General features: G+C 47.4%; 3 protein-coding genes across 29 annotated transcripts in view; 1 reads left to right on the forward strand and 2 right to left on the reverse strand.

The window, feature by feature from the left end:
• Positions 1–5,730: 5,730 nt before the first annotated feature.
• On the reverse strand, positions 5,731–11,593 carry CFAP141 (cilia and flagella associated protein 141). Of its 2 annotated transcripts, XM_028131509.2 has the most exons (5): positions 11,255–11,593; positions 10,866–10,906; positions 10,690–10,770; positions 8,346–8,475; positions 5,731–6,171 (listed from the first exon to the last, which is right to left on the reverse strand). In XM_028131509.2, the coding sequence occupies exons 1-5, from the start codon at positions 11,285–11,287 to the stop codon at positions 6,070–6,072; spliced, it is 387 nt and encodes a 128-aa protein (XP_027987310.2). In that variant the 5' UTR covers positions 11,288–11,593; the 3' UTR covers positions 5,731–6,069. The 2 variants fall into 2 exon arrangements, with proteins under 2 accessions (XP_027987310.2, XP_027987311.2); XM_028131510.2 differs by lacking the exon at positions 10,690–10,770.
• Positions 11,594–11,673: 80 nt separating this feature from the next.
• Positions 11,674–27,149, reverse strand: C22H1orf43 (chromosome 22 C1orf43 homolog). 5 transcript variants are annotated; one of them, XM_054711817.1, is made up of 7 exons: positions 27,077–27,149; positions 25,486–25,587; positions 16,607–16,754; positions 16,373–16,426; positions 15,582–15,748; positions 15,444–15,502; positions 11,674–12,321 (listed from the first exon to the last, which is right to left on the reverse strand). In XM_054711817.1, the coding sequence occupies exons 2-7, from the start codon at positions 25,546–25,548 to the stop codon at positions 12,126–12,128; spliced, it is 687 nt and encodes a 228-aa protein (XP_054567792.1). In that variant the 5' UTR covers positions 25,549–25,587; positions 27,077–27,149; the 3' UTR covers positions 11,674–12,125. The 5 variants fall into 5 exon arrangements, with proteins under 5 accessions (XP_054567792.1, XP_027987306.1, XP_008153977.1 ...); XM_028131505.2 differs by lacking the exon at positions 27,077–27,149 and adding an exon at positions 25,974–26,248; XM_008155755.3 differs by lacking the exon at positions 27,077–27,149 and adding an exon at positions 25,974–26,247 and having other exon boundaries at positions 16,637–16,754.
• UBAP2L (ubiquitin associated protein 2 like) overlaps positions 26,545–27,754 on the forward strand; it is a 44,841-nt gene continuing 43,631 nt past the window's right edge. For 15 of the 22 annotated variants that reach the window (XR_008555135.1, XM_054711806.1, XM_054711810.1 and 12 more), the window contains exon 1: positions 26,567–26,651. The gene's annotated coding sequence lies outside the window, so the exon portion shown is untranslated. Of the gene's footprint in view, positions 26,652–26,987; positions 27,008–27,754 lie in introns of those variants that run through there. The other 7 variants (XM_054711813.1, XM_028131495.2, XM_054711809.1 and 4 more) reach the window with 4 other exon arrangements.

The raw sequence follows: 27,754 nt of genomic DNA on the forward strand, positions 1-27,754 counted from the left end.
GTGTGTTTTGTTAATCCTCACCCGAGGATATTTTTCCATTGGCTTTTTTTTTAATTTTTATGAGGTGCCTCCTGCACAACCCCTACTGGGGATGTGTCCGAAACCAAGGTACATGCCCTTGACCAGAATCGAACCTGGGACCCTTCAGTCCGTAGGCCGATGCTCTATCCACTGAGCCAAACCGGTCAGGGCCCATTGGCTCTTTAGTGAGAGTGGAAGAGAGAGGAAAAGACAGAGAGAAACATTTATGTGAGAGAAACACATGGATTGGTTGCCTCCTGTATGTGCCCCCACCAGGGCCTGGGCTGGGGAGGAGCCTGCAACCGAGGTACATGTCCTTGACCGGAATCAAACTGGGGGGCCCTCTGGCCGATGCTCTATCTACTGAGCCCAACCCCCTATGGCCCAGAGTTTGACATACTTGCCCTACATACGTTGTTTTATTTAATCCTCTTAATAATCCTAGGAGGATATGGGAATTATTGTCCCTGTTTTCAGAAGAGGAAATGGAGGCTCAGAGAATTAACTTATACACAATGACAACAATTAGAAGCCAGACTTTGAACCCATAAAGCCTGTGCGCTCCTCTGTCCCTTGCTGCTTCGCGCTCCCCATCAGTAGGGTATGTAGGGAGAGAAGGAAGGAGAAGCTCTGACAGTTGAGAAATAAGGGGGTCCCTTGCCTCCAAATGGGCAACTGACTCAGGCCTGCGGGTGTGGAGGCTGCCTCTGAGCCGGCTCCCAGTGGGATGAGGCAGAAGGTGCTGGAGCCCAGGCTCAAGTGGAGGCGGCAGGAAGGGAGTGGGCTTTGCTCCCCATCTTCCTGGGACCCAGAGCTACAGGGGAAAGGGGACTCTGGTCCCCTCTCCCAGCGCCTTCAGCACCCACAACTTCGCCCCAAGCAGCTTAGTTTCCATCTGTTGTATGTCATGGCCATCAGGTAAGGCATTGTTTGCAGAAAGTACTCAGTGTAAAAACTCTTTGAAGTCCCCTGCTCAAGGTCAGCCCTCGGGCCTTGCAAGCTTGCATGGTCCTGGATTTGGGAGAATGGAGGCCTTTCTCCCAATTCTCCCAAACACTCGGAGCTCCTGATGAAGTCAAGTGCACGTCTGCATCCTGGTGTGACTACCTTGCCTCCAAAGGGACAACAGACACAGGCCTGTGGGTGTAGAGAGGACCCCTGAGCCGGCTCCAAATGGGATGAGGCAGAAGGTGCTGGAGCCCAGGCTCAAGTGGAGGCGGCAGGAAGGGAGTGGGCTTTGCTCCGTGCCCAGCCCTGTGCCAGGTGCTCACGGCCCAGATCCTCTCCAATCCCATGAGAGGTGTTTCTTTGCTCCCTCCCTCCCTCCTTCCCTTCCTTCCCACTTTACTGAGCACCTGTCTGTGCCAGGCGCTGGGGTACAAAGACAAAGCTAGCATCCCCAAGACCTCACCGCCCCGTGAGAGCATCATCAAGAAAATGGCTGTGACCGCGGTGGGTGCAGGATGCAGGGGCAGCCCCAAGGGACTCGGGGAAGATTCTCCAGTGGAGTTAAAGCCGGCTGGGACCTGAAGGCTGAGGAAGGGCACTCCAGGTGGAGGGAACTGCATGCACGAAGGCAGGGAGGCAGGAAAGATCCCGCCTGGCCTGGGAACTGTGGGAGGGCGATGGAGCCCGGGGCCAGGGAATCTGCTGGGTGAGGTTGGGGTCCCAGAACCCACTCCCTGGACCCTCTGCCTTCTTGACCTCCTTTGCTCCCGGCTAGGAAGAGGCCCCGGCCCAGCTGCACAAATGGATGCTGTGACATTGGAGAGAGGGAGTGAGGAAGGAGGGGCCAGCTGGTGTGTGTTTTGGGATTGCTTCTCAGAAGTCGTCTCCTCCTCCCCCTCCTCCTCCTCTTCCTCCTCCTCCTCCCCGACACCATGGCAACCGGGAGGCAGCTGGGGAAGCCACCTGTGAGCTGGGCTGAGTTGAGGGGGAGGTGGGCTGGGGGTAGGGACCTCTGCTCCCCCTCTCTGAGCCTCAGTCTTGGCATCTAGAATATGGGCACAGCAACCCAGATGCTCCAGGAAGCCCAGGCCCAGGCTGGATTCCTTAGGGCAGTGATGGGCAACCTTTTGAGCTTGGTGTGTCAAACTTCGCCAAAAAACTGAGCATAACTCAGGTAGTGTGTCACTTTGAGGAAAAAACATTATTTCGCAAATGTTTCATCCTCGGCATGCGGCCGCCTTAGCGGCCGCGTGTCATCAGAAATGGCTACTCGTGTCAGTGCTGACACGCGTGTCATAGGTTCGCCATCACTGCCTTAGGGGAAGGCCCGGGAGTGCCCTGCCTCATCCTGCAGCTGGGGGCTGGGCAAGGCGGTGGGGAGTCCCTGAGCCTCGTGGCCTGCGCTTCCCCAGCAAGCAGCCTGCCTGGTGTGCCCACTGCACTGTCACTCGGAGGAGCCCCAGGGAGCAGGAGACAGGGCCCAGGCACAGACACAGGGATGGATCTCCCTGTGAGCCCTGCAGTGAGAGGTCTAGGGGGCGGGGGTCTCCATGGACGCGGAGCACAGGGCTCAGCTGTTCCCAGAACCCGGTCAAAGCCCCAAAAGGACGGTCTATTTCCTGAGGCTGCTGCTCCGATGACTACAGACCGGCCTAAACCAACAGGAACAAGTGCTCTCCCGTCTGGGGGCCAGAATCTGAAATCAGGGCTCTAGGCTGTGCTCCCTCGGAGGGCTCCGGGGCAGGGTCCTTCCTGCCTCCTCAGCTTCTGGGGGCTCCTGGGGCTCCTTTGCTCCTGGCCCATCCCTTCACGCTCCCCTCGTCTTCACGTGGCCTCTCCTCCGGCCTCACAGAACCTCACACTGTGTTCCCGTGCACATTTCCGGCCGATCACGTGCCCCCATCACGTGCTCACATCCGACCGATCACGTGGCCACGCCCCCCTGTTCACGTGCCCATCGTACAGGTGAAGCTACTGAGGCACAGAGAGGGCGAGTGGCTTCTTCCTTCCAGGGCACACAGCAGTGAAAGGACAGAACTGAGAATGGAACCCTCGGCCGCCCAGGGCCTCTGTCTCCGTGACCTGTGACCTCTGGGTAAGCGGCCCTTCACCCTGTGGCCATTTGCTCTGAGGGGCTTCACCCTTCCCCTCACCCGCTCCTCCACCCCCAGCAGACAGGGTCCTGTCATAGCACCAGTGCCTCCGGGCGGCTGCTCTCTCTGTCCCTCGTCCCTCCCGCTGCCCTGGGGCGAGGGCCTTGCGTGGAGACCGTCCCGCCTCCCCTCGCCGTCTGTGGCTTTGATTACAAAGTGCCATGATTTTTCCCGTCTGGCTTACGCCGCCTGCCTCTCCTGGCAGATTTTGTTTTACCTCGAAAGGAACTTGATTCGGGGTCTGCAAACCAGCAGACTTCCTGCATTCGCTCTGTGAGACGTGGCTCTGCCCCGGCGCCTCCTGGTCCAAGTCCCTGATGCCACCCTACCTCCATGGCAGCATCTCTCATCCCCTGGGCCCCCCATTCAGCACACGGCACCCTCAGCGCTCCCCTGCAGCTCCAGGGACCTGCTGAGCCCGGTCACCAGTTCCCCAGGTCCTGCCTGCAGCCCCAGGGTCCTCAAACCAGTCTGGGAGGGGCCGGAGGGGGGGGGGGGGAGGTTGACCCCTTAGACAAAGGGGTGCAGACACCAGGTGGGCCCCCACACCCGCCTCCCCTCTCCCCGGAGGAAATGCCGAGAGCACCGAGTCTGTGCTGACGTCCAGCTCCTGGAGGGCTCAGCCTGCGCAGTGCGGCCACCAGAGGGGACCCGTCCACAGGGTGGTAGGCAGAACAGGCCTCCCAGGGCAGCTGGGTGCCCACCTGGCCCCAAAGCCACCCTTCTGCCTCCCCCTTACCCCTTCTGAAGGGGAGCCAGGTGTGGTTTCCGCCCAGCCCAGCTGCTTGAATTGGGAGGCGGCAGAGGCTATGGCCCTCTGCTGGCCAGTTCCCGTTACTGCAGAAAGTAAGAGTCACCCCGCCATCCAGCCGGTGCTCACTGAGTGCAGGCCCAGCACATCATTCCCGTTCCACAGGTCAGAACCAGGCCTCCGCGCTTCCCTCAGCTGGGATGGGGCAGAGCTGGATTGGGAACCAGGTCGGTCTCTGCAGCTGACGTGTGTGGTCCCCATTTTCACGAACCCAGGAGGCTCCGGGGCCCTCTGTGCATTTGTAACTGGGGCTGTATTACCAGAGAGCCCTTCAGGGCCCACGCTGGGACGAGGCGGCCAGGACCTGTACGCAGCCTCTAGGATTGGAGCCCTCTGCTCCTTCCTCCACACGCTGCAGGGACATCCCGCCAGAGGGTCCTAGAGGGTAACTGGTGCATGAGACAGACTTTCGGGAAAAGTTTAGGAAAAGGTTTGAGTTTTGCAGTGAAGACATAGCCACATGGAGTTGAGGGCAGAAAAAGATCAGTGTGAAGGGTGAGTGACCAATTGGATGCAGATGGCAAAGTGAGAGAAAAGGAAAAAGCGTATGATGATTAATTACATCATAGAGTGATTGTTCTGGCAACTGTTACTGCCTGCAAAATGGGGGTCTCTCCATAGATATAAGGAACAAGCTAGTAGTTCTCAAAGGGGAAGGGGAGGGAGATGGGAATTTTTTGGCAGGGTCTCTCTGGTTTGGGATGTCATTTGAATGTAAAGTGGATTTTTACATACATTTGAATGTAAAGTAAGTTTCTTAGTGGCCTATAGATGCATATGATTAATCAGTATTTCTCAGTATTTTTCAAATTTTAAATGTCTGTAGATTTAATGCTGTTTCTGGTCCCCTATAAATTCCACAACTACTTATTTCCTTACATCTGTAGGCATTTGAGATTGGAACCCTATCATTTGCAGAGGTGGGAATTGAGACCCAGAGGAAAGAGACTTATCCCAAGGTCTCACAATAACTGGCTGACTCAAAACCTAAAACCCAGACCTCCTGATACTCAAGCACCACAGTGGCTGTGGATTAATAGCTACATTCAGAGTTTTCAAGTGTACAGAAAAATATTAGTGGAGTCCTGACCCGTTTTGCTCAGTGGTTAGAACTTCAGCCCAAGCACCCAAGGGTCTCTGGTTCAATTCCAGTCAAGGGCAGGTACTTGGTTGCAGTTTCGATCCCTGCCCCGGTGGGGCAGGTGTTCAGGAGGCTGCCTTCTGCACGCTTGCCTGCAACCCGGGCATGTGCCCCGAATGGGAATCAAACCAGTAACCTTTTGGTGCATGGGATGATGCTCAACTGAGCCTAACTGGCCAGGGTTTTTTTGTTAATCTTCACCTGAGGATATATTTCCATTGACTTTTAGGGAGAGTGGAAGAGAGAGGGAAAGACAGAAACATCAATAAGAGAGACATATTGATTGGTTGCCTCCTGCATGAGCTCTGACCAGGGCCTGGGCCGGGGAAGAGCCTGCAACCAAGGTACATGCCCTTGACTGGAACTGAACCCTGGACCCTTTGGTCCGCAGGCCGAGCTCTATCCACTGAGCCAAACCAGCTAGGGCTGCCCAGGGTTTTAATTGATTTTTTAGAGACGGGAAGGAAGGGTGGGGAGAGAGAGAGAAACATATATGTGAGAGAGAAACATCAATTCGTTGTCTCTAGCAATGGGCCCCAACTGGAGATCAAATCTGCAAGCTGGGTATGTGCCCCGATCAGGAATCGCACCCAGCATCTTCTGGGGTGTATGGGATGATGCTCCAACCAACTGAGCCACACCGGCCAGGAGCTACGTTTGAAGCTTTAAGAACTAGCTTTATTTATTAAACCAAATCAGGATTCTCTCACATTGTCCATCTCTCCATCTTCCCCCACAGCCTTCTATCAACATTACATCTCTCATTCTGACCACAAGGTGTCACCCTTGGTGTATTTTTTTTTCTTCAGTTTTTCACAGATGGTTTCCCAAATAGCACCAGGCGGTTGAGAGGCACGAGTAGGAGCACCACCTTAAGTTGTGGACAGATAACTAGATCCAGATGTGTTTTGGGAAGGAAGTTCAAGGTGGTAGGAGCTTGAGAAGATTAGGTTAGTGGGCGTGATGAAAATGGAAGGACAGTGTTTCGGATGTCATCAGAATCTTTCCACGTAAAAAGCTTTGCCCATCTGACTTAGTTCCCGCTGGTACTGCTTATGCTCCTTTTCAAACAGCTGGTGCAGGGCGGCTTGACGGACCTGGTGGGAAGGCACAATAGAATATTGTCAACACAAGAAGCATTCAAACCTGTAAAGAATTTTTAAAAATATATTTTTATTGATTTCAGAGAGGAAGGGAGAGGGAGATAGAAATATCAATGATGAGAGAGAACGATTGGCTGCCTCCTACATGCCCCCAACTGGGGGTCGAGCCCACACCCAGGCATGTGCCCTGACTGGGAATCAAACCGTGACCTCCTGGTTCATAAGTCGAAGCTCAACCACTGAGCCACACTGGCTGAGCTATAGAAAATTTTTTGTGAGTTTATTTGAGCCAAACTGTTGACAACTGCCAGAAAGCAAAATCTCAATGGACTGAGAAAATGCTCCAGAGAATGGCAGTTTTGCATCTTATTTTACACATTACAATCAAAAGAGAAGGTGTAAGTGGGTTATATGAAATTCATTGGTGATAGATTAGGGAGGTAGGAGAAAGCAAAGCAGGGGTGAGGGAACCTTTGGGATTGGATAAAAAATTAAGTCAACAATTAACTCAATAACAGTGAGGAGATTTGTGGTCTCCACTTTGGTTCAGCAGCTGTACTTTGAGGGGTCCAGAAAAAGTAAATTATTTTGGCCTGGCCGATGTGGCTCAGTGGTTGAGCATTGTCCTATGAACCAAGAGGTCATGGTTTCATTCCCGATTCCCGGTCAGGGCACATGCCTGGGTTGAGGGCTTGATCCTCAGTAGGGAGCTTGCAGGAGGCAGGCGATGAGTGATTCTCTCATCATTAATGTTTCTATTTCCCCCTTCCTCTAAAAAAAAAAAACAAAATAAACCTTTTAAGTGAATTATTTTGACATTCTAAAGGTATGTTATCGTAGATACAAAAAGACAATAGACAGACTTAACTAAGGTGAAAATTGATCTTTTTCAGGGAAGATTCTATTCTAGGACATGATCACCCACCATAAACTTCTTTTAGTTAACAAGTTTTGTTTTTTTAATCCTTACCGGAGGTCATACTTAAAGAGAGGAAGGGGGAGAAAAACATCAGTGAGAGAGAGAAACATCTATCAGTTGCCTTCCATATGTGCCCCCACCAGGGATCGAACCCACAACCCAGGTACTGACAACCTTTCAGTGCACAGGACAACACTCAATTACCTGAGCCACTCCAGCAGGCTAGTTAAAAAGTTTTAATTTCAGACCATTCTTTGTGGTTATTTTAAGCCTCTGAGTTTGTAAGGCCGCCATGCAGGCCTTCCCTGAACTTGTCAGTTTTAGTATGTGGCCCCTTTTCATCCACAATATGATGTTGTCCTCTGTTTACCCCCCTTCCTCATTCTCTCTCCCAGGTTGCTTTCCCGTTATTCTATCATGTTCTCTTGGGTCTGGACTTAGCTGTGACATAAAGCTAAGCAGGAGCATAGAGGCTAAACCCGTGATCGGCAAACTGCGGCTCTCGAGCCACATGCGGCTCTTTGGCCCCTTGAGTGTGGCTCTTTCACAAAATACCACGGCCTGGGTGAGTCTATTTTAAAGAAGTGGCGTTAGAAGAAGTTTAAGTTTAAAAAATTTGGCTCTCAAAAGAAATTTCAATCGTTGTACTGTTGATATTTGGCCCTGTTGACTAATGAGCTTGCCGACAACTGGGCTAAACCATTGAAGGAGAAGCCTATCAGATTTTTTTCTCCAGGGTGAAGCCCCATGTTCAGCAAATATTTGCTGAGAACATATCATGAACCAGGAACTCCGCTAGGCACCTGGGATACAAAGATGGTAACATGACAACAATTGGGGACCCCAGGGAGAGAGATTCTGGGAGACAGGTGCTGGGCACTAAAGCAGTTTTGAGTCTCACCAGGATGAGAGGAGCAAGGGCTAGACTGAACTTGGGAACTCTGTAATGTTCCATCTGCAGCTGAATGCAAAGAATCACTTAGTAAAAAGGAGCTTAAGGCATTTAAGAGTTAACATGTTAAGCGACCGGTCAGTTACCGGTGACTGACACTATACTTCCCGTCCGGAAGACAAAACAGGCTGGGTGCTTAACATGTTAAAGAGTTATTGCTTTGGTGCAATAGTGAAAACCTCAGAGGAAAGTAATGGCAGGGTGAGTAATGGCAGAGATTAAGAGTTTGGGAATCTCAGTGTGCATAGCACAGAGCGGAAGTGGATGAGACTTAAGGTCATCCTTGCTAGAACTCACCATCAATAGTTGCTTGTTGGCCAGTGCCAACTCCTGTACCATGGACTCCTGAAGCCTCAGAATAGCATAAGGGTTTCTCCTCTGGCTCAGCGTCGTCTGCCACAGACAGAGAGTGTGTGCGTTTCGCCACCTGCCCAGGTATAGAGGTAGGGTGAGAGTGGGTGAGAGTTAGGAATGGAGACAAAAACCCCATCAATGTGTCTGCTGGGTTTTTTTTGTTTGTTTGTGTGTGTGTGTGTGTGTGTGTTTTTTCAGAGAGGAAGGGAGAGGGGGAGAGGGATAGAAACATCAATGATGAGAAAGAATCATTGATTGGCTGCCTCCTGCATGCCCCCTACTGGGGATCGAGCCTGCAAACCCAGGCATGTGCCCTTGACTGGAATTGAACCTGGGACCCTTCAGTTCGTAGGCCAACGCTCTATCCACTGAGCCAAACCAACTAGGGCCCCAGAGATTTTTTTAAAATTCAAGTATTTTTTACAGATTACTAGAAAATTAAATCCATACAGAAATATAGTGTGAAAGCTTCATTCTTCTGCTCCAGTCCTTCTCAACAAAACTATCAGTTTCTTGTGTATCTTTCCAGAAAATGTTTCTATCAGATACCAGCAAGTAATCTTTTAATTTTTTCATAAAAGCCTATTTATATAGGCAGCATGACTTAACAATTTGGACTGTTCATATCAGCACACAGAAGTTTTGCTTCATTCTGTTTAAAGGCTGCCTAGCATTTCTGTATCATACTATACCTAGCTGGGTGGTTTCACCTTTTTCACTTTTACTGACTGATTGATTTTAGAGAGGAAGGGGGAGTGAGGGAGGAGGGAGAGAAAGAGACAAAGAGAGAGAGAGAGAGACAAAGAGAGGGGGGAGAGAGAGAGAGAGACAAAGAGAGGGGGGTAGAGAGAGGGAGAGGGGGAGAGAGAGAGAGAGGGAGGGAGGGAGGGAGGGAGGGAGAGAGAGAGAGAGAGAGAGAGAGAGAGAGAGAGAGAGAGAGAGAGAGAAACATCAGTTGGTTGCCTCCCACAGGGATCAAACCTACAATCTGGTATGTGCCCTGACCAGGAGTCAAACCTGCCTCCTTTTGGTGCACAGGATGATGCTCCCACTGAGACAGACTGCCCATGACTGCGTACCCGTGCTTTTTAAAAAGTTCTTTCAGGTACAGGAGATATACAGCCTAGGCTTTTGAATCTTCTCACTCATTCAACAAATACTGCATACCTACCACATGATTAGTACAATGCCAGGCAACAAATACTTGCATTCTCCTTAAAGGCATTTAAGAGTTAACATGTTAAGCGCCCGGTCAGTTACCGGTGACTGACACTATACTTTCCGTCCCAGCTGGTGTGGCTCAGCAGTTGAGTGTGGACCCAGGAACCAAGAAGTCGCTGGTTCAATTCCTGGTCAGGGTACATGCCTTGGGTTGCGGGCTTGATCTCCAGTGGGGGTGTGTGCAGGAGGCAGCCGATCAATGATGTTACTCTCTCATCGATGTTTCTACCTCTGTCCCTCTCCCTTCCTCTCTCTAAAAATCAATAAAAACATTTAAAAAGTAAATAAAAATAAAAAATAAGACAACAAAAACTCCGATTTTCCTTTAGAGAATGGTAAGTAAGGGACAATAAAAAACATTGTCTAGGCACTGGCTGGTGCTGCTCAGTTGATTGGAGCATTGTCCCATACACCAAAAGGTTGTGGGTTCGAATCCCAGTCAGGGGACACACCTAAGTTGCAGGTTCCATCTCCACTCTGGGCACGTATGGAAAGGCAAATGATGTTTCTCTTTCACATCAACATTGCCCTCTCTCTCCCTTCCCTTCTCTCTAACAAATCAAGCATGGCCTCTACTGAGGATTAAAAACCAATCACCACTGTCTATTCAGCTTAACATAGTGGGCACTAGGAAGCTATCTCTGGCCCCCTTCACACCTGTTTTCCTTTTTTTTAAAAAATGTTTTATTGATTTTACAGAGAGGAAGGGAGAGGGACAGAGTTAGAAACATCGATGAGAGAAACATCGATCAGATGCCTCCTGCCCCCTACTGGGGATCGAGCCCGCAACCAAGGTACATGCCCTTGACCAGAATCGAACCCGGGACCCTTCAGTCCACAGGCTGACGCTCTATCCACTGAGCCAAATTGGTTAGGGCCTGTTTTTCTTCTTCTTCTTTTTTTTTTTTTTTTTAATATATTTTATTGATGTTTTACAGAGAGGAAGGGAGAGGGATAGAGAGCTAGAAACATCGATGAGAGAGAAACATCGACCAGCCGCCTCCTGCACACCCTATTCCGGGAATGTGCCCACAACCAATGTACATGCCCTTGACCGGAATCGAACCTGGGACCCTTCAGTCCGCAGACCGACGCTCTATCCACTGAGCCAAACCGGTTCTGGCCTGTTTTTCTTCTTGATGAGCCCCTAGAAAGTGATCCAGAGCTGAGAGATGGCTCAGGGAGTACAGGAGGGTAAAGGTTAAACTGAAGAGTAAGGGAAGAAATAGAAGCAGAGATTACCTGTCCAACATCTTCTTAAGTATCAGGTTCCTGTGAAAACTCTGCAAGAAAAGGGAGTTCTGTTGGTCTGCTTTCTATCTCCAGTTCCTCACCCCTAGGACCCTGCTCTAGTGGGAGACACAGAGATCTCCTTAGAGAGGGGCTAATGTTCTAGGGGAGGTAGGAAGAAAGGTCTATTCCTTTCAGAACGGATCAGAGAGAACAGGTAGGAGTTGGTATGACCTACTATGTGCCAGGCATAGTATGTGTCAGATATAGTCTCCCACTTCTCTTACTATCCTTGTTATATCAAGGGCCTCTCTCATAAGGGCCACTCCTGGTAAGCTTATCTGGAAACCCCATCAAGGAAAATCCCCTCCACCCCAGCTTCTCCTTCCAACTCTGCATACCTTTTCTGTCTCAGGCAGGTCTTCCGTAGACATGTTTATAGACTGTCTGATGTGCTCTTGGGAGACTGAGCAGGTTCTTTCTGTTTGGTTCAGTAACCAAGGTTTCAGTAGTCATAGCAACATTTTTGCCTCCAACAATGACCCTACAGGTAGGAGTTGATTGGTCACCTGGCCTGATGCCCGAGACACTTGAAATAATCCTGGTTCTTGTGTTTTATTAGTGACACAGGCAATTTTATGAGCAAGGACCAGAGTCCCAATTTTAAGATTTCTTCTGTTGGGATCCCAAGGAGTATCTGTATGGTCCCAGATTCAGGGTCCAGTCCTATCAATTCTCTGTAGGCAAATCCTCATGCCGTATCCTGAGGCAGGTGCAGAGAACATATCATATGCCTGTTTTACTAAAAGGCAACTGTAAATGAATGAATCATATACTTTATTGCTTAATTGTTTATTTTATTAATTTATAAAGTCAGACCAGTGCATTGGTCTGACCATTCTTCCCCTGTCTGTCACCCCAACTCTCTCAGCCTTGGGATTATAGTCTAGAAAAAGGCAGATGAACTATGATCAAAACCAAGTGAGAATTTTTAAGGAAGCTCAGACAGAAACATTAAAAAAAAAAAAATCTTATTTCAACTCCAGAAATAAAGTGCTACCAAGGGAAAATAAAGTCTTAACTGATGTTCTGAAACTGGCCATAAGGAAGGTTTGGAGAATGATTCTCTAGGCATGAGCTCTAAGAGCTCTGGACACGACCGGGAGCTTCAGCCGATCCAGCCTGGGCCTGCTGATCCAGATGACCTGAGGGGCACCCGGCAAGCACAATGCAGTCTCTCTGGCTCCATCAACAGCAAGTCCTTCAACGCCATCACAGAGTACTCTCTAGTGTGTTATAGTTGTCCTTAAAGCTCTTCAATTCAAGGAAGTGCTTGGCACGTTTACTCTTCTGGCTGGAGGGGAGGTATGTCACCTGGATGGTTGTTGGGGAAACTTCAGGAGACTGCGTTAGGTCTTTGGCTGCTGACTGATGTTGTCGCTGGGAGCTCCCACTTCGTGCTTTGACCCTAAAGAACAGGGGGCAGGTCAGACAGAATGAGGACTAATGAAAGAATAGAATCTGAGGTCATCCATCCCATAAATGCAGTTGTAGCACAAATGGTCTCTATCCTATTTTACAAACTAATTACCAAAATCCTACCTGGAAGCTTAGAAATAGCAGAGTAACCAATTTTCCCAATGAGTCCCTGCCTCTGGCCCAAGCTTTTCATCTCACTACCCTTAAAGAAAACTTTTACTTCTGCTGAGTTGCCTAATGTGTGTGTATGCTGCTAATATTCTCCCAGTCCAGAGAGAATCTCTTGAGAATGGAATATCAAATAATAAGAATAAAAGTAGCCCTAGGTAGTTTGGCTCAGTGGATAGAGCGTTGGCCTGCAGACTGAAGGGTCACAGGTTTGATTACGGCCAAGGGCACATGCCCGGGTTTGTGGGCTCGATCCCCAGTAGGGGGTGTGCGCGAGACAGCTGATCGATGATTCTCTCTCATCATTGATATTTCTATCTCTCTCTCCCCTCTCTCTCCCTCTGAAATCAATAAAAAATGTTAAAAAAATAAAAAGTAACTATTGAGTACTGATCACATTAGGACATTAAACTTGGTGATTGCCTAACATCTAATTTACTAACATCCCAATATTCCTACATTGTGGTATCATTTCATTTTGCAGGTTAGGAAACTGAGGGTCCATTAAGTAACTTGCTTGAAGTCACAAAGGTATTAAGTGAATGAAAGCTGGGATTCAAACCTAAGTTTGTCAGGTTTCAGAGCCTATACTATTTTCACTACATCCATTGAACCTTTCTAGAAGCTAGAAATCAAAGAGACTAAATTAAAAAAATTTTACAGTAAACATAAAAGTTACTATTTTTTATATTTAAATCTTAACTATTTTTTATAGAACCTTATTGATTTTTTAGAGGAAGGAAGGGAGAGAGATCAAGAAATATCGACTTGAGAAATATGAATTGGTTGCCTTCCGTACTTGCCCCGACTGGGATTGAACATATAACCTAGGTATGTGCCTCTGACCAGGAATTGAACCTGTGACCTTCCTGTGGACAGGACAACAATCCAAACAAATGAGCCACTCTAGCCAGGGCCCATCTTAACTATTTTTAAATGTTTACAGTTTAGTAGTGTTAAGTACATTTACACTATTATGCGACTAATATCCAGAATTTTTTTCATTTTGCAAAACAAACCCTCAACTGATTAACTCTCTATTCCCTCTTTCCTCCAGCCCCGGGGCAACCACCATTCTACTTTCTCTCTCTATGAATTTAACTACTCTAAGCATCTCAAGTGAGTGGAGTCATAAAATATTTGTCTTTCAAAAAAAATTTTTTAACAGGCCTTCTGCCTGACTTCTAAACCAAATGCCCTTTTCCATACTTTGCACATCCTCATTTTCATTATCATTGCTAGTAGTTTTTAGTAGGAACAAGGTGATTTATTCTTAGAAACAGAGAAAATACAGGACAGACATAACCCTTATCATTTGAGAAAGATCCATACTCAACACATCAGAAAACAGATGTATTCTTTCTTTTCATGCTGCTAACTTTTTATTCTAGACTAGTGGCCTGGTGCACAAAATTCATGCACATTAAAATGGAATTAAGTAGAGGAAATATTTTAATATTGCAATTTGCCTTTTCTCCATCATAGAAGTGTCAGAGATGAAAGGAAAGTAGTAAAATGTATATTAAAATAGTACATAAATTTATCAACAAACAAACATTAACAAAATGATACATTGTGTCACCAACAATAGCTTCTTTCGGCTTCAGAGATACTTTGTGCCAATAGTTGGCCTATAGACATATTATAGACATATTCCCACCTCCCTGCTGCCAGGGTCTGTGGTGCAGGTGAATGGATTCCTGGCTGTCAGGGTGCTGACAGCAAGCTGACCAATGGCTGATTCTGTGAAGGATGGGGCTCCTGCCGCCCTGTTGTATGGGTCCTGGGTGCGGGTGCCATGCTATGTGGGTCCTGGGTGCGGGTATCAGGCTCCCTCCTCCCTCCTGTCAGACTCTGGGGTGTGCTGTGGGACCCAGAGTCAAGTCCCTGCACACCTGTGCAGGCCTCAAAATCACTTGAGACCCAGACCTGGCTGGCCCCACCGGCACTGGGCAAGACCCAGAACTGGCCGGCCGCACAGCTGTCGAGCCCGGCCTCCCTGCAGTGTCACATCAGCGCTGGGCGGGGATGCAGGCAGGCAGCACCTCGTCCCAGGTCAGGGACACAGGCAGGCAGCCTCACTTCAGCGTTGGGTGAGGACACACGCAGGCAGCATGATGTGAACGATGGGCAGGCCTGCATACGCCTGTGCTGGGGGCGGAAGTCCCTGCCCCCGTCCCCGCCCAGCAGCTCCTGCCTATTGACCGGTCACCAGTCGTCACTGGGACATCGTTAGGACCAATTAGCATATTCCCTCTTTATTATATAGATTGGCTTATCCTTTTTACCCTTTCATTTCAACACCAGAGGCCTGATGCACGAAATTCGTGCAAGGAGCTAGGCCCTCGCAGCTCCAGCTTCATCGGGAAGGTCATCCGGACAGTTTTGAGGTTCGGCTGTCCGGTCTAATTAGCATATTATGTTTTTATTAGTATAGATTTGCATAAACAACATAATGAAACTACATTAGTACATATCTAAAACATTCCCAGAAAGTCACTGATTCCTTTCCTATAACACAAATACTCATCAGCTGACTCTATAGTGATGTCCTATGTTTCAGAGAAGATTACTAATGCTTAAAGTAGTAATAAAAATGGGTGGCATTTAAATCTTATTTTTATCAGACCAAGGCACTGGAGGAGGAGGACCCTGGGACCCTGGAAGAGAAGGCATCTTTGTGTGCTGAAAACTCGATTCCTTTTTACACCAATTAAAAAAGAGGTGTACAAAAGCAGAAGGTTCGCTTATTAGCTTGTTGAGGCACATCTGCTTTCCAATGTGAGCGAAAGGCAGTTCTAATTGTGTAGGACCTGACAACTCTTACGTTGCCATGGATTTTGTTCATATTGCTTTATGAAGGCCATCTCACTATGGAAACAGTCCAGCACTACTACATATTCTCTAACTAGTCCCTTTTGACACGTTCCCCTCTAAACTCACACTGTGGCCAGCTCACTCAGGGCCTCCTGATAGCGCAGGTACTCTCTCTGGCCAAAGACCTGAGGAAAAAGGAAGGAAGAGTGAACATCTTTTAGTGTGGGGATCCCTTTAGCTCCCTTTAGTGGCAACCCAGCTTACCCCAGTCCCATAGCGGGCTGTCTCATAGCCATCCAGCAGGGTATCAATGAGGGCCTTGCGCACACCCTTGAAAGGAGTACTAGTGTTTCGAAGATCTAGCAGGTAGGAGCGAAAATTCTTGCCCATTAAGGAACGGGGATGCCGGCCTTCAGCATGAAATGGGATTTCTGAGGAGATAAATAATAGCACAATGCTACCCCTTCTCCCATTTGTTACCCTTTCTGGTTAATTTTCCAAACTTAGAAATGGGTCCAATGAATGAGTTGGAGGGAAGTTCTAAAGAATTAAGAAGGCCAGAGGTATAGAGGTGTGTCAGAGTTGCCATTTGTTGGTGGCAACACAACTGTAAGCTACACCAATGATACACACGATTGTCACCCTCCTATTTACCCCCTACATGCCTACCCTGCCTTTAAGACATAAACTATGTTTTAGTAGAGACAGAGTATATATGATAATGGTTATAGAGTTTAAAAAGTTAAAGAATAATCTATCTGGGACTTAGCAAAAGAGCTTGTCTTTTGCGGAAAACAAGCAAATTACCACCACCCAGTTCATGAAACTTAAGGTCTAAAGAACAAAACAAATTCAGACTCTTTGGAGAAGAAATAATTGTCTAAGTCATTTTCTGATGCAAAAGAGTCACCCAATACTCAAAACTCTAGGAAAATTCCTACTAACCAGAGATAGTGCAGAAAGGACAAATTCTAACATACATAAAGTGGATTCCTCCCCCTCTTCCCTAAATGAGCTTTCAGGATTCCGAATGGCTCCTGTCAAGTAGCCCTTACCAGAGGCACGGATGGCATCTAGAGCTTTCATCCTGTATAAATAGTTGTAACAACCTGTTGAGAAAGAGAGTGGTCTCAGACATAACCCTCAAAAAAGTCTCTAAACTCCAAGCTAAAAAACTGCCTTCCACATGTCATATACCCAGGAACATAGAACCCACAGCTGCTGGTTTTGCCAGCAGCTATGTTACAACTCTGAGAGCAAAGGAATTTTGAACTTGTAGGATCCCTCACTGAAGTATTCTCCAAGAGGATGCCACACACTCTGATTTCCCTGGGTGTCCAGCTGTAGGAGTCTTGCATCATCATCCGCAAGGAGCTGAGGTTCATACTTGATATCCTGAACCCTGGATAGTCGAATATCAATCTCCTCTTTTAAGTCCTGTTCATAGAGAAAAGAATACACAATCACTTACCCTGTACTATGCTTTCCATTAATCTGGAAATGGAGCAGAGCAAATGAGCAACTAAGATGACAGAAGCAGAAAAAATGCTCATTTGGCTAATGAAATTGCAAGGTAAGACTCAAAAATTTAATAATGGTCTCTCTTTGCCCTTGCCAGTGTAGCTCAGTTGGTTGGAATGTCCTCCCATACACTGAAAGGTTGAGGGTTCAATTCACGTCAGGGCACATACCTAGGCTGTGGGTTTGATCTCTGGTTGGGGCATGTACAGGAGACAACTGATCGATCTCTCTCTCTCTCCTCCTTCCCCTCTCTATAAAAATAACATGTTCTCCGGTGAGGAATAATAATAATAAAAAGAATGGTCTCTCCTCATCAGTCTGAACCGTGTGCGGGCTGCTTGGTCGGTGGCAGCAGCAGGCAACGTCTCTGGCACCATGAGCTGCTTCAGCCCTGAAGAGCACCAAGCCCTTCACCCTCGAGTACCGCATCTTCCTCAAAATTTAAAAAGAGCCCAGCTAGCCGAAACCGGTTTGGCTCAGTGGATAGAGCATCGGTCTGCGGAGTGAAGGGTCCCAGGTTCGATTCCGGTCAAGGGCATGTACATTGGTTGCGGGCTCATCCCCGGTAGGGGGTGTGCAGGAGGCAGCTGGTCGATGTTTCTCTCTCATCGATGTCTCTAGCTCTCTATCACTCTCCCTTCCTCTCTGTAAAAAATCAATAATAATAAAAAAAAGAGCCCAGCTGGCATGGTTCAGTGGTTGAGCATTGAGACCTATGAACCAGGAGGTTGTGGTTCCATTTCCGGTCAGGCTCCATCCCCAATGTGGAATGTGCAGGAGGCAGCCGATGAATGATTCTCTCTCATCACTGATGTTTCTGTCTCTCCCTCTCTTCCTCTCTGAAATCAATAATATATATATGTACATATATATATGTATATATATATATGTATGTACACACACACACACACACACACACACACTCTCACACACACATATATATAAAAGAGAGAGAGAAAAATTAAAAAGGACAGCCGTGGCTGGTGTGGCTCAGTTGGGCGCTGTTCCATGCAACGGAAGATTTGACAGTTCAATTTCTGGTCAGGGGACATGCCTGAGTAGGGGGCATGTAGGAAGCAGATGATTGATGCTTTCACATTGATGTTTCTCTCTCACCCTCTCCCTCTAAAAGTAAAAAAAAAAAAAAGACAATAAATATCTCCATTTCATGATATTCCAATTTATACAGATAAGGATGCATTCCAGTAGTTCAAGTACCACACTGGTCTAGTGGAGATTACTACAAAGGACCATTCGGAACCAACTAAACAAGAGGTGAAAAAAGGAAAATTCCATTTTGTTGCAAATTTGTTGCCTTATAAACGATATATCTGGCACTATGGTGCCATCCCTCACACTTAGGAAGACCCAGGACACAATGATGAACATCCAGGATTTAAAAGAGGACCCAACTGATGTCTGTGAAACTGGAAGCAAGGTATGTGGAAGAGGTGAGATAAATAAAAGTACTCATGACCATTGGAGAGTGTTAGTGACAAAGAAAATCAATGGAAAGGAATCAGCTGCACGATTATCACAATCTGAGAGCCCGCTCAAGTGTGAGCCTAGATCTTGCCAAAGCCATTGTGCATGCTTTACTACCGCCACATGAATCTGCCTGTATAATACCAGCATATCATATCATAAGTGGTTCCATCACCAGAAAACATAAGGAAATTTCTCTGGAATACAAGGTGATATTGCTGCATCTTATTCATCTGGAAGTATCAGATACTAAAGCAGAGGGCTTTTCTTTTTTTGTTGTTGTTGTTAATCATAGCTGGAGGGTATTTTTTCCACTAATTTTAGAGAGTGGGAGAGAGGAGAGAGAGAGAAATATTGATGTGAGATAGTCACATTAATTGGTTGCCTCCCAAACAAGTCCCATTCTAGGCGGGGAACCTGCAACCCAGGTACTTGCCATTGACCAGAATCAAACCTGCGACCCTTTGCTTCCTGGGTCAACGCTCTTAACCATTGTCGATACTGACCAGGACAGAAAAAATACTTTTTGAATTCGTCTTTCAAAATTTTAAATAACCTTTATTGAGGGTGAATTTACATGCAACAAAATGCAACCATTTTAATTGTGTAGGTGGATGAGTTTTGACAAATGAATATACCCAATCAAGATACAGAACATGCCCTGGCTGGTGTGGCTCAGTTGGTTAGAGCATTGTCCTGTGTGCACCAGAGGATTATGGGTTCGATTCCTGGTCAAGGCACATACCCAGATTGCTGGTTCAATACTCTGTTGAGGCACGTACTGTAGACAAGCCAACCAATCAATATTTCTCTCCCTCTACCTTCCTCTCTCTCAAATCAATTAAAAGCATATCCTTGGATGAGGTTAAAAAAAAAAAAAAAGATACAGATTTCCATCACCCCAAAATGTTTTTCATACTCATTTGCAGTCAACCTTTCCCACTGGGCAACACTGATGTGCTTTCTATCAATACAGTCTGCCTGTTCTAGAATTTCATGTAAATGGAAAAGAATCACCCCTAGCTGGTTTGGCTCAGTGGATAGAGCATTGGCCTGTGGACTGAAGGGTCCTGGGCTCGATTCTGGTCAAGGGCACATGCCTGGGTGGGGGCATGCAGGAGGGAGCTAATCAATGATTCTTTCATCATTGATATTTCTATCTTTCCCTCCCTCTTCAAGTCTCTGAAATCAATAAAAAAAAAAAAAATGGAGTGGAATCATATGGTACCTATTTTTTTGTGAATGACTTTTTTCACTCAGGATGTTTTCAAGATTCATTCATGTTTACGACTTACATTCACAAATACTTTGGAGATTTATTTGTATTCATATATTTACCTTCAGTTTATTTTCATTTTCTATAGGATTCCAGAATACAACTATATAATTATACTAGTGGCCTGGTGCACAGATTCGTGCACACTGAAAGGAAATTAATTAGAATAAATATTTTAATATCGCTATTTGCCCTTTCTCTTTAATAGAAGTGTCAACCAAATTCATGATCGACAATGACAGATCAAAACACAAGATTGCGATTGGCGCCAGCAAGAGCTTTATATGTATCATGCATGCACGAGTCAACTTAGCCTTTTATAGATATAGAATAAACTTGCTTAATTTGACCCGCTTTCTGATTTAGCTAAACTTTTTCCAGCCCAGTGAGGCACCCCAACTTCTCTTTCAGGTAATTGTCTGCAACACAGCAGTAAATATCAACATGAAGCAGATTATTATTATAGATCACGCAGGGAGAAGAAAGGGTAAAATATTTAACTGCAGCAGTGTTTGACTATATTTTGCGCAGTGAGAAAATCTGAAGTCATTTTCAAGGTCCACCATTTCTTCTTTTCAGTCAGGTCAAGTTTCTAAATTTTCTCTAAATCTCCATTTTCCAGCTAATGAAAAGAAAATAGGATTCTACCGAGTCTCCTATCTACCTACTCCAGGACTTCTGTGAGAATCAAATGAAATGAGACACAGGAAAATACTTCAGACATTTGATTGAAGTGTAAAATGTTTGCACCTGGCTATAAAGCAAGTCATGTTCCTGGGCTGAAGAAACTCCAAGGAGACTAGTCACTAGGGAGAGGAAGCCGGTTGTTGCTACGTGACATCATTACCCAGCACCCACAGTGACCATTTCCGGGCAGGGCTGCGCTGTGGGCTGCACTGATTGCGATTTGGTGGGCTGCTGCTCAGGGGTGGTGGTGGGGCCTAAGTCCCACTTGGGGGAAGCTGAGTGCTGCTTTGTCGGCACCAGGTCCGCAGTGCCATTTCTTTGTAAATGGCCAGTGTGTGTCACTGTAGCTCCTGTATTGAGTGTTTGCCTCCTGGTGGTCAGTGCGCATCATAGCGACCAGTCAGATAGACACTTAGCATATTAACCTTTTATATACACAGATAGCCATTCTCAGTAGACATTTGGATTAACAATTCCCCCCACCCAGCTGGCATGGTTCAGTGGTTGAGTGCAGACCTATGAACCAGGAAGTCATGGTTCAATTCCCAGTTGAGGCACTCTGGTTGCAGGCTCCATTCCCAGTGCGGGGCATGCAGGAGGCAGCTGATCAATGATTCTCTCTCATCATTGATGTTTCTATCTCTCCCCCTCATCCCTTCCTCTCTGAAATCAATAAAAATATTTTTATTTATTTATTTATTTTTGGAAGTTTGTTTTAATTCCAGCCACTGAAATATGAAAATATGTATTTTTAAATTTTTTTCTTTTTTCGTTAATCCTCACTTGAGAATATATTTTCCACTGATTTTTTTAAAAAAATATTCTTATTGATTTCAGAAAGGGAGAGGGAGAGATACAAACATCAATGATGAGAGAGATTCATTGATTGGCTGCCTCCTGCACTCCCCCTACTGGGGATTGAGCCTGAAACCCGGGTATGTGCCCTTGATTAGAATCGAACCTGGGACCCTTCAGTCTGCAGGCTGATGCTCTATCCACTGAGCCAAACTAGCTAGGGCTCCATTGATTTTTAGAGAGTGGGAGGGAGGAAGGAAAGGGGGGAAAGAGAGAGAGAAAGACTGAGAGAAACATTGTGACAGAGACACATTGATTGGTTGCCTCTCGAATTCTCCCCAACAGGGACCAGGGATGGAACCTGCAACCCAGCTACATGCCCTTGAGTGAGCATGGAACCTGTAACCCTTCAGGGAGCGGGCTGACACTTTAACCACCATACCACATCGGCCAAGGCAATTTCTTTTTAAAATACAGTAAAATCTGGATATAATGGACTAATTTGGGCGAGCGGATGTCCATTATAGCCGAAAGTTATATAATAAAATAGGTTTTCTGAATGTGTATGTTAAAAATGGACAAATTACTTTTCCCATTTTTACCTATGTAGATACATTTATTTAAAATTATGTACAAAAAGCTTAACTTCACAGAAAAGTTTTCTATGTATATTACAGTAATTTTAAATTTATACTGAATAGATCTAATATATTTGCACATTCAACAGTTATGGAGAGTAAACAAATACACATGGCTGGGGCGTGGCTTAGCACACTAGTTAAAACTACTGCAGAAAGTCATGTTATTGGACAACAGAACCAATTACCATGAACAATGTGGTCTGACCGTGTGCTAATCATTTGCCGAACATTGTTAAGAGCTGTGACTCTTAGATTTAAGTATGTAGACTATAGTTGTAGATATATAATATTTATGTTGATAAAATCACTACAGTGTTTTTTTCCAACGTATGGCCTATTTGCTAAAATTTGTTAAAAATAGCAGTGAATTAAGAACACAAAGTAGCCCTAGCTGGTTTGGCTCAGTGGATAGAGCATCCCCCTGCGGACTGCAGAGTCCCGAGTTCGATTATGGTCAAGGGCACATGCTAGGGTTGTGGGCTCGATGCCCACTAGGGGGCGTGCAGGAGGCAGCCAATCAGTGATTCTCTCTCATGTTTGATATTTCTATCTCCCTCTCTCTGAAATCAATAAAAACGTATTAAAAAAAATAAAAAGCTAAAATTTCTTTGTAAAAAGATTTTTTTTAAAAAGAACACAAAGTAACCTGTTAATTTAATTATAAACAAACTAGAGGCCCAGTGCACGAAATTCGTGCACGGAGGGGGGTTGTCCCTCAGCCCAGCCTGTACCCTCTCCAATCTCGGACATCCCTCTCACAATCCAGGACTGCTGGCTCCCAACTGCTTCCCTGCCTGCCTTCCTGATTGCCCCTAACCGCTTCTGCCTGCCAGCCTGATCACCCCCTAACCACTCTGCTGCCAGCCTGTTTGCCCCCAACTTCCCTCCTCTGCCGGCCTGGTCACCCCTAACTGCCCTCTCCTGCAGGGTTGATCACCTCCAACTGCCCTCCCTTGCAGGCTTGGTCCCTCTTAACTGCCCTCCCTTGCAGGCCGGGTGCCTCCCAACTGCCCTCTCCTGCTGGCCATCTTATGGTGGCCATCTTGTGTCCACATGGGGGCAGGATCTTTGACCACATGGGGGCAGCTATATTGTGTGTTGCAGTGATGATCAATCTGCATATTACTCTTTTATTAGATAGGATAGAGGCCTGTACAGGGGTGGGGGCCAGCTGGTTTGCCCTGAAGGGCGTCCCGGATCAGGTGGGGGTTCCCTTGGGGTATGGGGCGGCCTGAGCGAGGGGCCTGTGGTGGTTTGCAGGCTGGCCACGCCCCCTGGTAACCCAAGCGGAGGCCCTGGTATCTGGAATTTATTTTCCTTCTACAATTGAAACTTTGTAGCCTGGAGCGGAGCCAAGCCTGGGGCTCCCTCCGAGGCTGGCAACCATTTGTGTTGGGGTTATAATTGAAACTTTGTTGCCTTAAGCGGGTGGGCCCGGCCAGGGTGTGCGGAAAGCTTTGCTTCCCCTGTTGCTGGCGGCAACCCTGCCCTGCTCTCTCAAGCTCCATTCTGCTGCCATTTGTTTGAATTTGTTTACCTTCTATAATTGAAACTTTGTAGCTTGAGTGGAGGCTTAGGCCTGGCCAGGGCAGGGGGAAAGCTTGGCTTCCTCTGTTACCTAGGAACCTTGCTCTCTGTGGCTGTAGCCATCTTGGTTTGGATTAATTTGCATACTCGCTCTGATTGGATGGTGGGCATGGCTTGTGGGTGTGTCGGAGGTATGGTCAATTTGCATACTTGTCTATTATTAGATAGGATCTTGGTTAAAAGCATTTTAAAATTAACAGGGTGTTAATTTTCACATATGACACATGGACTAGAAATTTTGTCCATTTAATCTGAAGTCCCTTAAATCGAGGGCTTACTGTATTACAAACAATGCTGCTATAATCTTGTACATATCTTCTGGTACACATGAGCAAAAATTAATTTATCTATGGTAGGAGTGGAATTGCTGAGCTGTGGATTAGGTACCTGTACAATCTTACTAGATAATGCCAATTATTTTCCACAGTAGTTTAACTAATTTTTACTTCCACCAACAATGGGTGAAAATTTTGATAATTTTTTAAAGCAAAAGGAACCTTGCTCTCATCTAGTCCAGGGGGCTTCTAGATAGTCAAAGTTTTGATTGGCTCATGATATACTGGAAGCCAATCCTAATCCTCTTATGGAAGTGAGCAGGCATTTGGGGACCTATGGGAATGTTAAAGGAGCTCTGTTGACATTTCAGGCCATGACATCTTTCTTGAGGTTTTCCATAAAATATATAAGCAAAGAATAAGGAGGGGAGGGTTAATAGCACTGGTTAATGAAAGAACTTTGGTCTAGGATTGAGAGTTGTGTACTAGCTCTAGCTCTCCCACTAACCTGCTTTTCACTTAAAATGAGTTGAGTACCTAATATGTGTAGACCCTGACTTTACAGTGGTGAACAAAACTGGTATGGGCCTGCATTCTTGAAGCTTAAAGTTTAATGGAAGAGAGAAGCATTAAACAAATAGAAAATTAAGCATAAAAGAAAATTAGTGGTAAGATGCTATCTAGAAAAAAAATCAGGGGACTATGAGGAAACAAAGAGGAGGACCTATTTTAAATACATAATAAGCACTCCTCTTGGGAGGAAATGATATTTAGATTAAGATCTAAAGAACAAATGAGCTAGTCAAGTGAAGACCAACAAACAGATCATTCTAGGTCACAGTAACAGCACATGGAAAAGTGGAAAATTCAACCACTGTAGCTGGGTTCCAGTGATCACGGGAGAACCATACAAAAAGAGGTTGGCAAGGGCAAGAGGTGTCTTTTACTCAGAAGTGGAAGGCAGAAACAGCAGGATGGGGGTGGTGGTAGGTTATCAAGAATTCTGATTTAGGTATGTTAGGTGTGACATGCCTGTAAGATATCTAAGTGTTAGGTAGGCAGTTGGATATGTAATCATGGAACTCAAGAAAGAGGTCTGGGATAGAGATAAAATTTCATCAGTAGATAAATAACTACGCCAAGGAAAGGAAGGCAATCACTTAAGAAGTGGTTACTCACTTTCTAAAATGTCTTTGGGTAAACTGTTTCATTTTCTTAGGTTTCACTTTCTAAGGTGAGTGTTGGAACTAAATGATTTACTTATAAATCTAAAGTTCTGCAGAGGCAACTCTTACTTTGCTGGGGCTAATTTTAACCACCCTAACCCCATCCTAAAACAAAAATTTTAAAAAATATATATTTTTATTGCTTTTTTACAGAGAGGAAGGGAGAGGGATAGAGAGTTAGAAACATCAATGAGAGAGCAACATCGATCAGCTGCCTCCTGCACACCCCCCACTGGGGATGTGCCCGCAACCAAGGTACATGCCCTTGACCAGAATCGAACCCTGGGACCCTTGAGTCCGCAGGCTGACGCTCTATCCACTGAGCCAAACCGGTTTCGGCTAAAACAAAAAATTTTTTTAAAACAAACCAACAGAAAACACTGGGTAGTTTAATTTGAACTGGGAGGTATCTTAACACAAAAGTTGGGAATTTTAACCCAAGCCCTTCATTCTGCAGATGCAGAAACAGAAGTTCCTGGGTAAGCTACGTGCCACAGCAGTGAGCAGGTAAACCAGCCCCCAAACTGACAGCTATTGCTCAGTCTAACAAGGTAACGTGGGTAACTGGACACGAAAACGAGGGACTTGAAAGTCGTTTCTAAAAGCAAAGGTAATCTCATTCTGGGCCCTAACAGATCTGGAAAACCAGGCCTATCTAGTGCCTTAAGGACCTACCTTGGGGGCATTGTGTCCCACAGGGACGTGAGGTCCCCTTCGGGATTTCATTGCAAAGCGCATGATTTGCCTCTTCACAAAAATAAATAGCAGCACAAACACCTGTCCAAAAGATACGAGAGAAGTAAAGAGTCTTCAGTGAAAAAACAGTGAAAAGAATAAAAGGCATGCCTTCATTTCAAATCCCCATTCAGGCTCTCCGGGAGGCTCTGGGGGTGTAACGGGACAGCCAGGCCATCAGAGAAGGGGTGGATAAAAGGAAGCCGGCAGCGTGGGGTGGTCTCTGTGTGAGGGTTCAGAGGGAGGGTTCTTGGCCGGGGGCGGGGCAGTGCGAGTCCGGGACTTATGCCCCCAGGTACTGCGGGGATACGAGTCAAAACCCAGAAACAGTGCAGGTGAGTGGACGGAGAACGGAGACAAGGGCTGCTCACGCGGAGGGGCTCTACTAGGTCACACGCAACAGCAGGAACAGGGTCGGGAAATCTCACCAGGCTCCCGTAGGCCATCACCAGCACGACATTCACCCCCGACAGCCAGTTACTGCTGGACGCCATGGCCTCCCCACCCCGCGCAGAACTGCTCCGGTTTACCCCGCTGCCCTGCCTCGTCAGCCCGGGCTCCTCCGAGGCAACGGCACCTGGGTTCTCTGAAACCCCCCGGCCATTTCCTTACGCGGAAAGAGCAAGGAGGACCCGGCCAGAAAACATGGCGGACGGGGGAGGCTGGCAAAGAAGAACGACACCTTCCCACCTCCCCCAACACGTGACTCAGGCGCGCAAAGGCACCCGGGAGCGGTGAAAGCGGAGACGCGGAACTACGCTAGCAAGAGGAAGCGAAGGCCACCTGTGCATCACGTGGAGGGGGCGTGGCCTACGTGGAGGAGGCGGGGGGAGAGGTTCTCGTGGCAGGGCGACACGCGCACGCTTGCGTGCGCGTCCCTTTTGCGTCACGTGCTGGGGGACGCAGGAAGGCAAGTGGGAGGGGGAAGGCGCGAGAGCGAGCGCGAGAGGGAAAAGGAGGGATGGGGGCGGGGAGGAGGGAACCTTATATCACGTGACAGGGGCGGCGCGGCCCGGGGGTGTCAGTGTGGAGGAGACTGAGGTAAAGTTGGGAGCGCAGCGGCGTTGGCGGCGGCGGCGGCGGCAGCGGCAGCGCGGCGGGGCTGGGTATTGTCCGCGGCCCCTTTAAATCCGCGATCCCCCTTTTATCCTCCTCCTTTCTCTCCTACCCCCGCCGTGTTCCCCTCCCTTGGTAGGCCCCCCCGCACCGTGTGTTCCCCCACTGTACACCCCCCCCCCTCAAGTCGTGAGAGCCCTGGCTACCCTCCGAGTCGGCCGCCGGAGGTTTTGTTTATGGTTGGGTTCGCGGCCTAGTGGGCCTCACCAGAGCCGGGGCCTCGATTTGGGAGCGTGGCCGGGGCGGGGCTTGGGGCAGCCGGAGGGGGGGGGGGCATGCGGCTAGAGCCTGAGGTGGGGGAGAGCGAGAAAGAGCGCGAGCGAGCGAGACCTGGGCCCCGCCTGAGGTACGGCCCTCTCTACCCCTGCCGGTGCCCGTGGAGAAGACGAGGGGGCCTCCTCCCTTTCCAACCCACCGTGGGCCTCTTCTGATCCGGGTCCGGCCTGGTTTGGGGGTGGCGGAGGGAAGGGAGGGCGATGGGGTGGAGCTGCCCCAAACTCGCTCATGTGGTCCTCAGTTTGGAGTGCGGGGGATTAAATTGTTCCGGGTGGGAGGTGAGGAGATGTGGCGCTGCTGAGCGGGGTGAGCCTTTCATCCTTAACGCGTGGGCTTGCGTCCCCGCTCCGTTTCCAGCTTCTTTGTCAGCTCTTCTTACTGCCCTTCCTTCTTTCTCACCGCCCCAGCTCTTGGAATATATATGTTTTTGCTGCCGTCTTTAGCTTTGTGTTGTCCATACTGTAGTTTGGTGTACCCCCCCCCACCCCCCAAGATTATGATGTTATTTGGGGAGCTGGACATGGAGGCCCCCATCGGGGGGCATTTCGCCTAAGGGACGTCACTAGAGCACTGGGGTATTCACTGTTCTCATAATGGGACAGGAATTAGAAATTTCTTCAGACCCTTCCCCCTCTGGGCAGTCTCTAAATTTGCTTTGCAAACTGATGTCACAAACAGGAGACTGCTCCTTTCCACCATTCTTGAAATGCAGCCACCTCTGGTGTAGGATGTTGTGGAAAGAAAAACAACACAGCAATGGGTGTTTTTGTTGTTATTGTCGTTTTGCCTTTGACTGTCCCTGATTATCAGACGAAGT

The sequence above is a fragment of the Eptesicus fuscus genome, chromosome 22, assembly GCF_027574615.1.
Source record: "Eptesicus fuscus isolate TK198812 chromosome 22, DD_ASM_mEF_20220401, whole genome shotgun sequence".
NCBI classification, from domain to species: domain Eukaryota; kingdom Metazoa; phylum Chordata; class Mammalia; order Chiroptera; family Vespertilionidae; genus Eptesicus; species Eptesicus fuscus.